The sequence below is a fragment of the Carassius auratus genome, chromosome 46 (genome assembly GCF_003368295.1).
Source record: "Carassius auratus strain Wakin chromosome 46, ASM336829v1, whole genome shotgun sequence".
NCBI lineage: Eukaryota > Metazoa > Chordata > Actinopteri > Cypriniformes > Cyprinidae > Carassius > Carassius auratus.
In genome coordinates this window covers 13,056,545-13,074,411 of record NC_039288.1, presented here as the reverse complement: position 1 = coordinate 13,074,411, position 17,867 = coordinate 13,056,545, and the positions used below count along the sequence as shown (strand labels likewise).

At 39.4% G+C, this 17,867-nt stretch overlaps 1 protein-coding gene across 1 annotated transcript; it reads right to left on the bottom strand.

Annotated features, from left to right (window-relative positions):
- Nucleotides 1–8,389: 8,389 nt before the first annotated feature.
- Nucleotides 8,390–9,343, bottom strand: LOC113063669 (olfactory receptor 4E2-like). Its single transcript, XM_026234004.1, has one exon. It carries the CDS (start codon nucleotides 9,341–9,343, stop codon nucleotides 8,390–8,392), a length of 954 nt encoding a protein of 317 aa, XP_026089789.1.
- Nucleotides 9,344–17,867: the final 8,524 nt, after the last annotated feature.

Here is a 17,867-nt window from a genome sequence, read left to right as displayed (position 1 = left end):
ACATTTATTTTTGCATTCTTTTTTTTTTTCTTTTTTTGACAGCCAATGCAGATAATATTGGAAAGCAGTGGGCCAATAACCGATATGAAGCCAACATATTTTTTTATTTTTATTATTATTAAGAAATTTGAAATCATTTGACAATGGATTAAAAAAAATAATGTGTAAAAACCATACTTATACTTAAGATGATAAAGTATTTTTCACACATAAATACTTTATTAGAAAAAATGTTTAAAAAGGAAGTAAATCAAGTGTAATCAACAGGGCACTCAGTATTCTGGGAAGTTTGTGTGCATTGGGAATCATATTTTTCAAATAAAGCTAGGGTAACACTCATTTTACATACAGCATACAGTGAAAATGACATGAATTTAACAGTGGGCAAATGCATAAAGTGCCGCATAATTTGAAATCATGAGTTTAAAGTTTAAAAGTATTCAATTCACATGGACCGACTATCACAATGAGAACATTCGAAAATGCAAAACAAAAATGCATATTTCACAAGATTCGACCAAGTTTACAAAGTTTGTTCTCATTAGTCATAAGATTTGTTTAAATGTTTACCACTTAGGTCTGGGAGGAAATGCTTCAGTGTTTGATACATGGTCAGCATCTCCACACAGTTGATATGCCATGTCAGATGGTGACCACTCCACAAACCGCGGGCAGGGTGGCCACTCATGACCGCACCCCAGCCGATGAGGGATGCATCAATCACTAGTGTTACATGGCGACAGAGAGCTCTCAACACCAGGCCCTGATTCAAGAACCAAGGTTTCTTCCACATGTCTAAGGAACGGAGAAATCATTGAGTGACCTTGATAGTTCGAAGTCCTTGGTTTTGAGCCACCACTGTACAGCAGGACCAAATGCCTCATGTTGGGCGCAGCTGCCATCAGACCCAGCAATCTCTGAAACTGCTTTACAGTGAGAGACTGGCCTTCTCTGGCTCTCTTGATTGACATGAGGATCGACTCGATATGAGCAGGGGACAGACGTGCCTGCATTGTGGTCGAATCCCACACCATGCCTAGATAAGTGGTCCTCTGTGATGGAGAAAGTACATTTTTCTTGGTGTTCAATCTCAAACCCAGCTCGCCCATGTGGGCAAGAACGACATCTCGATGTTGAACAGCCAACTGCTCTGACTGAGCTTAAGTCAACCAATCGTCGATATTGTTTAGTATGTGGATTCCCTGCAGTTACAGTGCAGCCAGAGCAGCAATCACACAAATGTGCGTGGTGAGAGTGCAAGGCCGAACGGAAGTAGTCCACATTTGCATAGGTGGAGTGTGTGTAAGGCTGGGGATGCTTAGCCTTGCCCTGACCATGGGGAGTTGGACAAAAATGCCCCTGCACAAAAAAATATAATCTATTACGTCTGTTGCTAACAAAGTGAATATTGGCATTATTTTAGAAACAAATGAAGAGAGCGCATTATTGTAGTACGAAAGCTCACTAATATAATGATTTCGGATTTCCTTTGCTCTAGTACAAAACTGGACGCGAACTGAACTGAACTGAACTGTGTGCACTTAAAACTTGTCTCTCCATTCGCTCAAACTGTGTCCTGTGCACGCTCAAATCTCTCTGGGCTCATGTGGTATAGATATTATTTTCGCACCTGAATTAAACGTTGTCAAAGGTTATCATTAAGCACTTTTAAAAAATAGGTTCAAAACAGATTTGTGAAGGGCCTTTCCTTGAATTCTTTATTGTTGTATTTTTGTTTTAACATAAAATGGTTATTGTAACTACTGTGGTGGAAAAAAAAAATCATTGAACATTGCTTCTGTATACCTATATATGCATGTGTTTTCTTAGAATTGCTGTGTGGTTAGAAGGGCGACACCTGGGGGGAAAACAGATGTCTGAGTATGACCTGAGAGGGTCATTGGGCCATATAGTGGGGGGACAATGTCTGAGAATGACCTGAGGGGGTCACCTAAGTCCTAAATGTGTGAGAAACAGCCCATAGAGAGTGTTCCTTGTTATGTGTGGAAAGTTACAGCTGTTCAGACTGTATAACCTTGGAAGAGCAGAGGTATATAAGGCGGAGGACTGCCCTCTTCCTGGGTCGGTTTCACTCTGCAGGAACTCAGCGTTGCTGTATGACTGTCTGACCTTCTTTGCAAAGAATAAAAGCTTTCTTTTTAATTATACCTGAGAATGAGTCTGTCTCTCATGCTGATGAGAGTTGATTTAAATTTTGCCACGACACTACTTTGTTTTACTATATTTCTTGTATTTACACATTTTCTTTGCACATATGCATCTCTCTGTAAAATAGGCTAACTTTTCTTAAAAGGTACTAAAAATAAAGCTTTACCCAATCAGACCGCTACAACTCACCGATGAAAATCCTACATGAAATATTATTGGCTGAGTGAACTGAGCCTGGAATTTTTATGACAATCAAAGATGGATCTTTAATTTCTTTCCAGTATAATAATATTTAGCTATGTTAATTAAATAGAAATGGCCCGGAATTGCGTGCTTGGACAATTTGTACACAACCTCTGTCCAACTGGTTGGTCTCTGAGCAATTTATCTAAAAACAACATAGTATAGCCTAATGGCCCTAAAGACTTTATATAAAACATCAATTATGTCACAATATGTCAGATAGATACCTCAACTGAATTTAAAAATCATCAAATTCTCAGTTGGTATGATGGCAATAAGTAACAATTACTCGATTCAACAATAAACGTAAACATAGATGTACTGTAAATGATGTAAATTAAACTATTTTTGATTGTTTTTTTTTTTTTTTTGTGTACTTATATTGTTAGTATGATTTTTACATTTAGGATTCGGAAATAAAAGGCATTTTTATATCCTGATTTTAGCCCTCTGGCTTGAATGCTCTGTTTGAAGGGACGTGTTTGCTGTGAGACAGAGTAATTGCCAACCGTTGTGATTGGCAGACATGTTTGCATTCGAAATGTGTATTACATGTGGAACCCCTCTCAAATACTTTTACTTCATATATATATGTGTATATATGCAGTGATCTCGTCATTGCAACGCGTTTTCTCTCACAAAAATGCTTTCACCACAACTAACAGCAAACACAATGTCGACATGAATACAGTAAGAGCTTCGTTGTGGAGCATAACAGCGTCATTCATTATAACAGCAGTTTGGGCAAGTGTGCAGATATACTCTCTATGTGTGATTGACAGCTCTGGACAATATAAAGGGAGAGTTATTTAATCGCTCTTTGTAGTTTAATCACAATTTAAATAACATATTTGTTTCATGCTGTGGTACTAAGAGAGACAATGTGAAGTTGATTGTTTAGTCACTGGTTTGATTCACTGATTCAAACCAGTATTAAACGATTTAGAAAGAAAGTCTTTGTGAACTTGAATAATTAGCTATACATCAGTAAAAGTCTGTTTGTAAAGCCTGATATGACATTGCGACTGAATTAAAAGTTTTCTTCAAATTCTCTGTGCGGAGATAGGTAGGTAACCTTTCCCCTTATGACAACATTCCAGATCGCCCCATCTGAGCTCTAGTTTTCTCAAAGGCAGAGCAGGACACCCAGGGCTTGGTTTACACCTATCACACTATCTAGCCACTGGGGGACATAGACAGGCAAGGGGAACTATTATTAATGTTAAAAAAACCTCATAAAGTGTAATGGGACCTTTAAGTATAGGTTTATGAAATAGTGCAACTGACCCATATCTAAATAGTTCTGTCTTAAATCAGAAGATGACCCAGGGCCAGTGTCAAGAGGTTGTTGAGCCCCCTACACAGTTTTTAAGTCATTTAGTATGTATCAAGAATAATTCAAATAAATTAAACATTGAATGTTCCATGATTTTAATGGAGTAAAAATATAGAAAATATAGTTAATATCAATTTATTTTTTATTAAAATAGACCAGCAGTTTTTTCACTGCATTTTATTGATCGCGTAAAATATTGATATTAGTGTCGGTTCTGCTTCAGCAAGGCCCTTAATAGCTCCCTGCCTTCTCATCCAGCACTGCCTACTGCATCTGACATCACGCAAACACCACATGGTCTGGTGCCAGCTCTGACATGACCACATAAAGAAACATGACCAAAAGAATCATATGCTTTTTTGTTTGTTTTGATAAATAGTTCAGAAGGTTTGACAAAACTGTAAAAGCTTATTTAAAAATCTTCAAAATATCTGATTAATTTATAATATTATGACTTAGTAGTATTAAACTGTAAAGAGATTACAGATCCATCTTTGAAATCTGATGGTTGATAACTTTTGACAACGTTTAATTTAGGTGCAAAAAAAAAACAAATATCTATAACGCATGAGGCCAGAGAAGTTTGAGAGTGCACAGGACACAGTTTGAGTAAGAGAAGAGACATTTTAAGTGTGTGCACTCTTTCCGGTCGAGAGCAGCGTATATCTGAGCATGTGCGTCTGGGTTTTTTGCAAAGGAAATCTGCACGTGAGCGGAGAGATTTTTGCTTGTACATCGTATTAATAATAAATAAATAATATAAAAGAATAGACAATGTTGTAAATTATCATGTTGCACCGTATTTAATTTCAGGCGTTTTTACAGTGTTGCACATTTGAACTAATCACACACAATTCTGTTGAGTTTAGATGAGTCATCACTGAAACTCGTCAGTTTTATTGAGCGCATTTTCTGACTGAATTCTGGACTCTTGATAATTTCCTCATCATAGACAACAAAGCTGTTGATGGTCGTCTTTTCTCACCATGTACAGTGAAGTGTGATTGGAGTCAGCCAAATATGAATAAACCTCTTCTCCTCAGCAGAGGAACCACACACCTGCTTCACTCTGAATCTCAGACTTGGACGTTTTCCAGAAAAGCACTCCTGTGAACTCGCTCCAGAGCACTCGATTGTGACATGAGTACTATTAAAATAAACAAAACTTAGAATTCATGGGTTGATGACACAGACGTTTCCTCTTGCAGATAGACTATGGCATTGACAGCTCATCCTCATGAGTTATAAAGGGACGTGATAAAGTGATGTGACATTCAGCCAAGTATGGTGACCCATACTCAGAATTCCTGCTCTGCACTTAACCCATCCAAAGTGCACACACACAGAGCAGTGAACACACACACACACACACACACACACACACACACACTGTGAACACACACCCAGAGCAGTGGGCAGCCATTTATGCTGCGGCGCCCGGGGAGCAGTTGGGGGTTCAGTGCCTTGCTCAAGGGCACCTAAGTCATGGTATTGAAGGTGGAGAGAGCACTGTACATGCACTCCCCCCACCTACAATTCCTTCCAGCCCGAGACTCGAACTCACAACCCTTCGCTTGCGAGTACGACTCTCTAACCATTAGGCCACAACTGTATCCTGTTTAAGAGGCTCTGGGACATTGCCTTGGGCACTAAGTCAGTTGACTCGTTCAGAAACTATCTTTCCAACAGAGGTGTGCCTCAAGGGTCTATCCTTGGTCTGGCCCTATTTACCATCTACATAAACACCATTGCCTCTGTAGCAGATAATGGCAAAATACACGCAGATTACACAGTACAATATTGTTCTGCCTCCACCCTAGCTCAAGCTTATCAATCATTACAGCAGTCTTTTAATTTATTACAGGCCACCTTTACTGAACTTAGACTGGTATTAAACTTAGAACCAAAAACAACTGATTGCAGCTCTCAGTGATATGTGTCGGGTCCCTGCTATAATAGCGGCAATATTCACAAATGTTTACTAGGGGTGCTCCGATCACGATCGGCCGATCGTTATGCGCATCTCGTCAGTAAAGCCGGTTCTCTAATCAGCGGTTAATTCCATCAGGTGCGTAATTTCACATAGAGCAGCTGTTACTACACAGAGCCATTGTTAATAGAGAAGCTGCACAAATCCACCTCATTTTCAGCATTTTTTGGTGCATCTTCTCAGTTAACAACGGCTCTGTTTAGTAACAGCAACACTAAATAAGACTTACAAGACAGAGTGCTGTGTGTGCAAAACAAAAAAAAAGCTGCGGCATGTGCTTTTATACATTCCTGGTCGCTTACGTAACACTGCCTGTGACGTTGCACCCTTCTATTGGGTAGATTGCACACAATATTCAGAGTCGCTCACGCTAAAGGTGTTCCCCATAGCGTTAAACACAGCTCGAGTTCCTGAAGAGGAAAAATCTTTTACATTTTTGTTCAATAATATTTTTTGACTCTTATTTTGAATACTGAGGGAATTTTTTGATACTATACGATATTTATAAAATTTTAATGAGCTATTTTCCCCATTAAAATGTATGTACAGTTATATTTATTTGTTACTGTATAATTTCTTAACAAATAAAATATTTCACATTAAAATAGAGTGAAGGCATTTAAAAACAATTTTTTAAAAGTAAGAAATGTGCCATCTGGAGGTTGTTAAAAATTAAAACTTGTGTAATGTTGCGTAACCTGTATAGCTACCTATATCAATATACTCAAAGGCTTTTGGAGTCCAGTTGTTTTTATTTGTATTTTTTTGACAACATTTCTTCATTTAATCATGTTTTGCATTTAGATATATATATTTAGACGTTACAAAAGACTACATTTTGTCATGGTTTAGAACAGGGGTCGGCAAGTAAGTTTGGCATCAGGCCAAAAAAAATATTTTCCCTCTAGATGGTGGGCCAGAACATATATTTACTCTATATAGTCAAAGGATAATTTAAGAAATTAATTTATGAAAAATGCAACTACAATTGCCTGTGACAGACTGTTACAGTGTCTTCTGTAACCGGTAGTGAGCTCTTACTCCGTGTTAAATCCTGTTGTAAATCTGCTACACTCAATAACAAAAAGACACATTTGAGTGGTGGTGTCCGGGTTTTACACTGGATAAATTAATAATGCAGAGTATTGACACCTAACCTGGCAAGTAAGCCGATCTTAATTCCCCAACTTGCAACACAGACTGCCTTGCTAAAACACACATTTGTGGGAGATGTGGAATGGATAAAAATAAGTAAAATATAAAAATAAAAAAAGAGGACTTGAATAAGCCCATTGATGATATGTTTAAGTCATGCTCTTAACAAACTTTTTTATTTCCTCTTTCCATATTGTGAATAATAAATGTGTCATCATTTTAAAGCCTTACGTATTGTAATAATTATTTGAAGTAGCCTACTTTTACACAAAATCATTCTTTGGCATCCTAACATACTAAACTACATTTAAAAAAATTGTTTCACGTGCTGGAGATATGCTATTACATCTTTTGGAGAGTGATGTTAGCATTTAAGCTAGCTGTGGAGAGAACATGGCATTATCAAAGAGTCTAAATGCAAAAATTACTGTTAGACCTCCTGAAAGTTTAATATATATATTTTTAAAGAAGTTAATTGTGAAAATTCTGTGGTGAATTTTATGTTATGAAAAATTTATTTTTGCCACAAGTACAAATTGATAGAACAAAACATTTCAAAAGAAAGTTATTTACTTTTAAAGGGAGGAAGATATGATTTTATGCCAGATAACAACTTTGGTTCCGTCACGGTGTTGGCAGTCCTATGTAGTGCACCAGCAGAGAATGTTGAATGTTATTTGTGTGCGCGCTGAATAAATGATCGAAAACCACAGCAAGTCTTTATCCCATCATAGTAATAACAAAACATTAACTGTAAAGAATATCTCTGGGACTTATACCAGTGGTTAAAAAGGGAGGTCTACTGAGCAGATTCTAGAACTTTGGCCAAAACATGACCTGAGAAAGTACCAGAGGCATCAGCTTCAGGGTGCCACAGAGAAAATACATAACAAGCAGGTCTCTTCCCAATGACTGACCACCCAGAGGGGCGGGCGTGGAGTAGCTAAGGACACAACGTACACCTTCAGGGTGTTCTGTGGAAAACCATTTCTGCAGAAACTGCAGCACTAAGCCAACCAGGCAAATAACTGGGTTCATCTGATGGATCCCACTTCGAGTTTTACAATTTCCACATGAAGCGAGCTCTGGGTTGGAGTATGGTCTCAACAACCAAGTTGAGAGACTGGACCCTCATGAACAAAATTTAGCAACATTTTGCAATTAAGAAAAACACATTTGTACAAACTTTTACTCTATCTTACTATAACAGCAAGGATAAATTGTACAAACATAAAATAATGACATAATGACACAACAGATATAAAAAGGCACGGAGAGGAAAATATCTCAGAGATCATTATCATCCAGGAGAACTTGATATTGTTAAACAAATCTCTATTTAGTCATATTTTTGTTTTTTAATCAACATACAAATGTTTATATATACCTGTATATTGCACTTTATTAGTAATACACTTATTAAAAACACACATATTTTAACTTTTTGTCATACTTCATATATATGAAAACCTAATTGTCATGAATATTGTTTTTAATTATGTTTTCATCTTTTTGGTGAATGTGAAACATTTACTCTTGATATAACACAAAGTAAAAACACTTTTGCGCACTGCTCTAATATTTAACCCATAGATAAGAGGATTGAACACAGGTGGGATTATCACCAGTTCTAGAGCCAAAAAATTACGCAAACTCTCTGAAATATCATTAGAACCATATCTGCTATACATAATATCAAAAAGAAAAGCAAAAGTAAAATTTATCAGTGAAAATATATGTGGCAGACATGTTTTCCAGAATTTCCTTCTGTTTTCTAAAGATATTTTACATGCAGCGATCAGTTTTATATAGGACAATATGATAATTACAACAAAGCTTAAAAATATAACAGTAACAATATATCCATAGACATTATTAACAAAAGATGAAGCACAGGAGAGTTTTACAACTGACCAGTTATCACAATATAATTTATCTATATGATAGGCACAAATTGGCCTTAAATGTGATAACAGAGTGGCAGTTAAAATAGAAAAAGTGGGAACAATCCATGAAAAAAGAATTAATTTCACACAGGTGTTTTTAGTTAATTTGGAATGATAGTCTAAAGGTTTACATATGGCTACATATCTATCATAAGACATCACTGTTAAGATAGTGAACTCACACAGTAAAGAGCTGTAAATCACAAATATCTGCAGAGCACACATATGAAAGGAGATAACATATGAATCTAGTATTAAATCAAACAACATTTTAGGGTAGAATCCTGTGGCTCCATAAATCCCATTTATACACAAATGACCCAAAAATATGTACATTGGTTCATGAAGAGATTTCTCCATGATAATGCCCATAACAAGACGAATATTAATTGACAATATAAGCACATATAAGGCAAGAAAACAAATAAAATATGCATGTCTATATGATTTAGATTCTTTGGGCACCATTAAAGTCAGTATCACAGGGTAAGACATGTTATCCATCATGCTATATAGATGATCACTCAAATCGCATGAAACAAATGACAATGCAATGTAAATTGCTAGCAATATTAATAAACATTTTAAACAGTTTTCAACTCATTAGGCTTCAATATCGATCCACAGCTTGCTACAGGAATAAAAGTGAGAATATCTTACAAAAAAAATGCATTCAGAGCTGTTTGTGATCTAAACTGAATTTCATGAGGTCTGGATTTTTATAAGTTCTTTATCAGTAGGGATGGCTGTAAGAGATGTTATGAAATCTCTTGGGATTAATTATTCGGTCATGAAAAGAAAATTGAAAACACTTTAAATAGTCAAACTTTTATACTTTATACTCATAGTCATTTTAAAAATTCTTTGTGTATGACATTTTCTAGCATTATACTGCATCTTTATGCAAACGTGGTACTAAATAGATTAATAAACTACCTATTCAAAGTATTTGTGCATTCTCTTTACACTCTTGGCCTCTTCGTTTGGGAGTCACACTTGGCTCCTTCAGGTCAAAAAAGTCAGAAAAAGTAAAATTTCTTATTTTTTAATTTTTTTTTTTTTTAGGCAATTCAATCTATTAAATTTTTGTTCAGTAATATTTCTGTGCTTGTCAAAGATGTATTGGCGCAGAAGAAGAATTAATTAGGAAAAATGCAGATCAAGAATTGTTTTGGAATTGGATGTTGACTCCAAGAATCGGAATCGGATTAGATTGTGATGTGCTCTAGGAACTACGAACACCAGAGAGATTGTGTAAAAACGGCACCCACGATCAGCGAATTCTGCATGGAGAGTGGCCGAGGAGCGAGCACACGAGAGACACATACACGCAGGCCAAGTGCAGGAAAGCTGAGCGCATAGAGCAGCGAAAGGCAGGTAAAAAAGACATTGATGATACAAAGTAAGAGAACTCTGAGTGTTTTCCCATCATGGAGAAGTTAAATCTGCCATCACCTATTTAGCTTGATGGTAGGGCTGTGCGATTAATCAAAATCACAATTTGAGACATTGCAATTTGCTAATCGCAAAAGCCTGCGATGTGGACGTGATATTACTCTGTTCCAGAGCAAATGCATGACTGCCAACCTTGAGTGGCAGTCTTACTAACCAATAGAGTGAGCGCACCTCCATTCTCACCAATCAGCACAGCTCTAACTAACTGTGTACCATTCAACCATTAAAAACCACCCACCATTAAAAGAAAAAAGAAAAAAGAAAAAAGAAAAACAATACTGAAAGCAGGAGACAGAGTGGGATTATGGAGTCTACAGGGTCAGATCAATAGTTAGGCAAATTAAAACTAAAGAAAAACGGTATGCAATTTATGCTTTGAAAAGACCATAAAAGATCATAAAAGATAAAAGAACATAAAAGATAATTTGCAAGAGCTGCATATCAAGATCATCCCTTATTGCAGGTCCGCTATTCCCAATTCAGAAGACCGCACACACAGCCTATGTATGGGCTGAAATATGTGCCACCAGAAACTGAATTTCAATCATGTATATTTGAATTTGAATTGTTAAACTTGAATAATTGCATTGAAAAACTGAATTTGAATAACATAATTTGAAATTGTATTGTTTCATTTGAATCATTGCATTGAAAAAACTGTTTCTTACGACTTACTCCTGCATGATGAGCCACATGGTAGCAATGACCCCATAGAATAACATCGGACCGTGACTCCTCCAGAAAAAACAATCGATTTGGTAGGCAACTGGGCGGAGGTGTTACCCCTTCTAAGGCCATCTTGACCTTCAATTTGACCTATGAGTGTGGAGATGACTACTTTCTAGGGTAAAATGCACTCGGGAGTAAGCGGGCATTCAGATGGATCAAAAATGCGAGATAAGGAATCAGATTTGATGTTTTTGGAACCTGGGTGGTACAAGAGTGAAAAATCCAAAAGTCCAAAAAAAAGTGCCCACTCAACCTGCCTGGAGTTGAGTTTTTGGCAGTTCTAATATATTCGAAATTCTTCTGATTGGTCCAGACGATAAAAAGGAACCCCCGAGAGTTCTTGCCCATTCAGAGCTTTGACGGAGATCTGGTGGGAGAGAGGCCCATCTCAGTCTCGCTGGAAGGAGAGTAGATGAGGACTTCCCGGCGGAGATCCCCCCCTGTAGCCTCACCTTTACTACCCTGCTTGCTTTTTTACCGGGCACGAGTTTAAGAAATGTCCAGAGCTACCACAGAAAAGGCAGAGTCCATGGGACCTCTGCCTCTCTCTCTCCTCCCAGAACAGCCGAGCTCTCCCCACCTGCATAGGCTCGTGATCGACAATGGGACCGACTATGTTCTCCATTCTGCTGCCTCGAACTCCAGTGCTTGCGGGAGTGAGTGTAGATCAAGCGTGTTGCTCCAGCCACTTAATCCGAGTCTGGGAGGTAGGTCCAGCATATAAATCTTCCGCAGAACATGGTCGGCCAGCCCATGCAGGAACATATCCCACTGTGCCTCCTCGTTCCACTTGCACTCACCTGCCAGTATGCAAAATTTGATTGAGTAGTCCACAGCGAAACAGTCACCTTGTCTCAGATCCGCGAGTCTTCTGGCAGCCTCCTTGCCGGCTACCGCTTGGTCAAAGAACCTCTTCATTTAGCGCTGACTCGTCTCTGGTACAGAGTGGGGACCAGTCAGTGTAGGCAGTGCAGCGGGAACTCCTAGTAGTTGGATCTGTTGGGTGAGCTTGTATACCTACGTAACGAGCGCTTGAACTGTGCGTCCAGTGTTGGTAATGCTCTCCTGCTGCTGATCCATCCAGGAGACGCTGGGATTATATATAGCATATATAACCAGCAGTGAAATGTGAGTAATGAAATCCTGTGGTGGATGAAAACCGCCAGCGAGGTTGAGCTTGATGCTTCCATGTACAGACAGATCGTTCTTAGAGCATGCTGCCCTCCTGGAAACGCGATTGGACTTGTTTTGGAGTAGTTTTGAGAAGCAAGTGGGCAGGAGCATGTGCTGCAGATATACTTATAATCACAGGAGTGTTTTAACTGACGAGATGCACATGAAAATTGCATTAGATTTTTTTGCACAGCCCTAACATCTAGTTAACAAAGGTAAACAGTGTTGCCCTTTGTGTAATAAGTTACAGAAACTGTTAAACGAACCATACAAAAAAAAATAAAATACACTTACTGGTTGTGGTCCATAAACAACGCCTTCTCCAGACAAAGAGGGAACTGCTCCATGAATAATCTTTCAAGAATAATCTTTGTGCGAATTCATTAAACTGATTGGGAAAGCCAAAAAAAGATGATTGGACTCTGAGATGAAAATAACAGCATTTGGATGACATGGCGACAAACACAAACGCAGCTCTTCCTCTTCTCCGTCGGAGCTCAACAAGACCACACCCCCCTTTTTGGGTATTCATTTGGGCGGAGGTTAGTCAAAAAACTGTTTTAGTGACATCATTGCTGCAGGAACTAGAAGGATGTAGTCCAAACGGGTCGTTTTTTTTGTAGGCGAATTCTGTTAAATGAAATATCTCGCTTGGCATTGAACTTTGAGCTTCATAATTTTACAGATATTATTTATACTCTAACAACAACATTACACACTAACTAAAGTTGAAAAAATGGGGTCATGAAGAACGGGACCTTTAAAAACACTTGCAAGTGGCATTGTAATTAAGTTTCTTTTTTCTTGTCTTCGCCACCTGACTACTGTTATAAAATGTTGGGAAATTCAAACAGAAAAGTAATAAAAAATTCACCATCAGGAGAACCATCTCCCTGATGCGTGGAGTGCATACCAGAGCCCACCGCTGATAAAGAGCCAGAGCCCTCCACAACCGATGAGCCATTGCTAGAGAGAGTGACAGAACTGAGGATTGCCATGGAGCCAGGGGCCGTGACATCAATCTAGGTGTATGAGGAGGAGGATCTCATTGACTGGGAATCTGATCTGGAGATTGAATTGCCCCCTTTCCTCTCTCTGTTGTCTCTGCTGGTCCCGTCTAGTCCTTTTTTTATCCATGGTTCCCTCGTCCAGCCCTGAGGGAGCTCCTGATTCTCCAGTGCCTCCTCGTAGAATATGTCCTACAGTGCCTGCTCCTAGAATGTGCCCTCCAGTGCCCACTCCTCGAATATGCATACCCTCTCCTGCCTCCTCCACCAGTCGTCGCCCCTCTTCTTGCCCTCAGCCCACCATCTATACGATGTGATCTCCACGGGACTCCCATCCTCCAGTCTCGCTGTGGTCAGAGTCTCCCTCACCTCTGCCTCCAGCCCCCGATGCTTTGAATCCTCCTCAGTCTGTTGACCCTTCGTCTCCACCATGGCTCCAAGCTCCCTCCTCTCCATCATGGCCCAGCAGTCCACAATCTCCGCCTGGCTCCACCTTGGTCTGGCATCAACCATCCTGCACATCAGGACTCCACCCCTCTGGTTCCGCCTTGTCCCTCCAGCTCTGTCAGGCTACTTCATTCCCTCAGCTCCACCTCAGTCCTCTGTCGCACCGGCTCCACTGCAGTCTACTGGATCCACATCTTCACATTGTTAGCCGGCACCAGCAGCTCCCCCTAGGTCCTCTGGATCTTCCCCATCACCCTGGCACTTCGGCTCTCCATCCCCGCCTAGCGTTCCTCCACCACCTGCTTCGCTGCTGTTGGTTGGCCCCCTGTAGTCGGTGGCCACTTTCTTCTCCCTCCGTCAGCTCCACTGTGGGCTCCTGTTATGGCTGTGGCCTAGGTTCAGCTGCACTCCTCCTGCTCCAGGTCCCTCGTGTCTCCTCCCTGGCTCCTCTCTCCATTGTCTCCTCCATTGACTCTGTTTGCTGGCCCCCTACCAGGTGTCCGTCCTCCACCGGAACCTCCTCCTTAGTTCCCACCCATTAGTAATGTCACACCCCGGACTCATTTCTTTGTGTTTTCCTCCCCATTAGCGTTTTCTTTTCTCCTCTCCTCTCCTCTCTCACGCTGCAGTTTTCCACAAGTTCATCAAACAACCGCAGTAAGAATATTTCATCAAGCACGGTGAGTAATGGCTTCTCCTACAATTGTTATTTGCACCTCTTGCCACATGTACAGTTTATCTATCTCTGTCGCTGATGAGGGATTCACATGTGATAAATGCAGGGAAACAGTTAGGCTGACAGAGAAGATTTCAGAATTAGAGACACGCATCCAAACTTTAATTGAGGACAGTAAGAATGTTAGGGCTCTAGATAAGGCTTTGGATGCGTTTAGCTCAGGGATTCCTGTACATTGTCCAGTTCCAGCAGAGCCCCTGCAGCAGGGCAACTGGGTGACGGTGAGGCAGCGTAGTCGTGGGTCAAAACACCGCTCTTCTGTTCCGATCAAAACATTAAACAGGTTCTCCCCACTCAGTGATGCACCCACTGAGAAACCTGATGAAAGTGCTCTAGTTATTGGCGATTCTATTGTACGGAACGTGAATATAGAGACACCAGCCACCATAGTCAAATGTTTACCGGGAGCCAGAGCGCCTGACATCTTGGCAAATTTAAAAGTGCTGGCTAATGCTAAACGTAAATACAGTAAGATTGTTATTCATGCCGGCGCTAATGATGTTCGACTTCGCCAGTCGGAGATCACTAAAAATAACTTTAAAGAGGTGTGTGAACTTGCAAGCACGATGTCAGACACTGTAATATGCTCTGGTCCCCTCCCTGCTTACCGTGGTGATGAGATGCATAGCAGATTGTCATCACTCAATGGCTGGATGTCTAAGTGGTGCCCACAGAATAACATAGGTTATATAGACAATTGGACGAGCTTTTGGGGCAGACCTGACCTGTTTAAAAGAGATGGTCTTCATCCCTCCTGGGGTGGCGCCACTCTTCTGTCTAGAAATATGGCAAATAGTCTTAGTGTTTATACTTGACTAACTGGGGCCCAGGTCAGGAAGCAGACAGACTGGCTAAACCGACCATCTGCTAGCTGCCCCCCTCACAGAGGTCAGTTAATTCTCAGCACATAGAGACTCTTTCACCTAGATATCACACTATAGAGACTGTGTCTGTTCCACGAACTAGAAAATACAAAAAACGTCCAAACCAAGTTAAGGTTAACAATTTAATTGAGGTTCAACAAATAAAAAACAAATGCAATATGGATAAACAAATGATAAAGATTGGCTTATTGAATATCAGATCCATTTCTACGAAAACAATTTTTGTAAATAATATGATAACGAATCATAATATAGATGTGCTCTGCTTGACAGAAACCTGGCTAAAACCTGATGATTACATTATTTTAAATGAGTCCACCCCCCAAGATTATTGTTATAAACACGAGCCGCGTCTAAAAGGCAAAGGGGGAGGTGTTGCTTCAATTTATAATAACGTTTTCAGGATTTCTCAGAGGGCAGGCTTCAAGTATAACTCGTTTGAAGTAATGGTGCTTCATATAACATTATCCAGAGAAACCAATGTTAATGATAAATCCCCTGTTATGTTTGTACTGGCTACTGTATACAGGCCACCAGGGCACCATACAGACTTTATTAAAGAGTTTGGTGATTTTACATCCGAGTTAGTTCTGGCTGCAGATAAAGTCTTAATAGTTGGTGATTTTAATATCCATGTCGATAATGAAAAAGATGTATTGGGATCAGCATTTATAGACATTCTGAACTCTATTGGTGTTAGACAACACGTTTCAGGACCTACTCATTGTCGAAATCATACTCTAGATTTAATACTGTCACATGGAATTGATGTTGATAGTGTTGAAATTATTCAGCCAAGTGATGATATCTCAGATCATTATTTAGTTCTGTGTAAACTTCATATAGCCAAAATTGTAAATTCTACTTCTTGTTACAAGTATCGAAGAACCATCACTTCTACCACAAAAGACTGCTTTTTAAGTTATCTTCCTGATGTATCCGAATTCCTTAGCATATCCAAAACCTCAGAACAACTTGATGATGTAACAGAAACTATGGACTCTCTCTTTTCTAGCACTTTAAATACAGTTGCTCCTTTACGCTTAAGAAAGGTTAAGGAAAACAGTTTGACACCATGGTATAATGAGCATACTCGCACCCTAAAGAGAGCAGCCCGAAAAATGGAGCGCAGCTGGAGGAAAACAAAACTAGAGGTATTTCGTATTGCTTGGCGGGAAAGTAGCATATCCTACAGAAAAGCATTAAAAACTGCTAGATCTGATTACTTTTCTTCTCTTTTAGAAGAAAACAAACATAACCCCAGGTATTTATTCAATACAGTGGCTAAATTAACGAAAAATAAAGCCTCAACAAGTGTTGACATTTCCCAACACCACAGCAGTAATGACTTTATGAACTACTTTACTTCTAAAATCGATACTATTAGAGATAAAATTGCAACCATTCAGCCGTCAGCTACAGTTTCGCATCAGACAGTGCACTATAGACCCCCTGAGGAACAGTTCCACTCATTCTCTACTATAGGAGAGGAAGAATTGTATAAACTTGTTAAATCATCTAAACTTACAACATGTATGTTAGACCCTATACCATCTAAGCTCTTAAAAGAGGTGCTTCCAGAAGTCATAGGTCCTCTTCTGACTATTATTAATTCCTCATTGTTATTAGGACATGTCCCCAAAACCTTCAAACTGGCTGTTATTAAGCCTCTCATAAAAAAGCCACAACTTGACCCCAGAGAACTAGTTAATTATAGACCAATCTCGAATCTCCCTTTTCTGTCCAAGATACTAGAAAAGGTGGTATCCTCACAATTATATTCCTTCTTAGAGAAAAATGGTATATGTGAGGATTTCCAGTCAGGATTTAGACCGTATCATAGTACTGAAACTGCTCTCCTTAGAGTTACAAATGATCTGCTCTTATCATCTGATCGTGGGTGTATCTCTCTATTAGTTTTATTGGATCTTAGTGCTGCGTTTGACACAATTGACCACAACATTATTTTGCATAGACTTGAACACTTTGTTGGCATCAGTGGAAGTGCATTAGCATGGTTTAAATCGTACTTATATGACCGCCATCAGTTCGTAGCAGTGAATGAAGATGTATCATATCGATCACAAGTGCAGTATGGAGTACCTCAAGGCTCAGTTCTAGGGCTGCTACTCTTCACGCTTTATATGTTACCCTTGGGAGATATCATCAGGAAACATGGTGTTAGCTTTCACTGTTATGCTGATGATACGCAGCTCTATATTTCCTCGCAGCCCGGTGAAACACACCAATTTGAAAAACTAATGGAATGCATAGTCGATATAAAAAATTGGATGACGAGTAATTTCTTACTGCTAAATTCAGAAAAAACAGAGGTGTTAATCATAGGGCCTAAAAACTCTACTTGTAATAACCTAGAACACTGTCTAAGACTTGATGGTTGCTCTGTCAATTCTTCGTCATCAGTTAGGAACCTAGGTGTGCTACTTGATCGCAATCTTTCCTTAGAAAGCCACGTTTCTAGCATTTGTAAAACTGCATTTTTCCATCTCAAAAATATATCTAAATTACGGCCTATGCTCTCAATGTCAAATGCAGAAATGTTAATCCATTCATTTATGACTTCAAGGTTAGACTAT

What these genes read in the sequence shown, in the direction of transcription:
- LOC113063669 (XM_026234004.1), bottom strand. Translation starts at nt 9,343, where the DNA reads ATGGATAACATGTCTTACCCTGTGATACTGACTTTAATGGTGCCCAAA.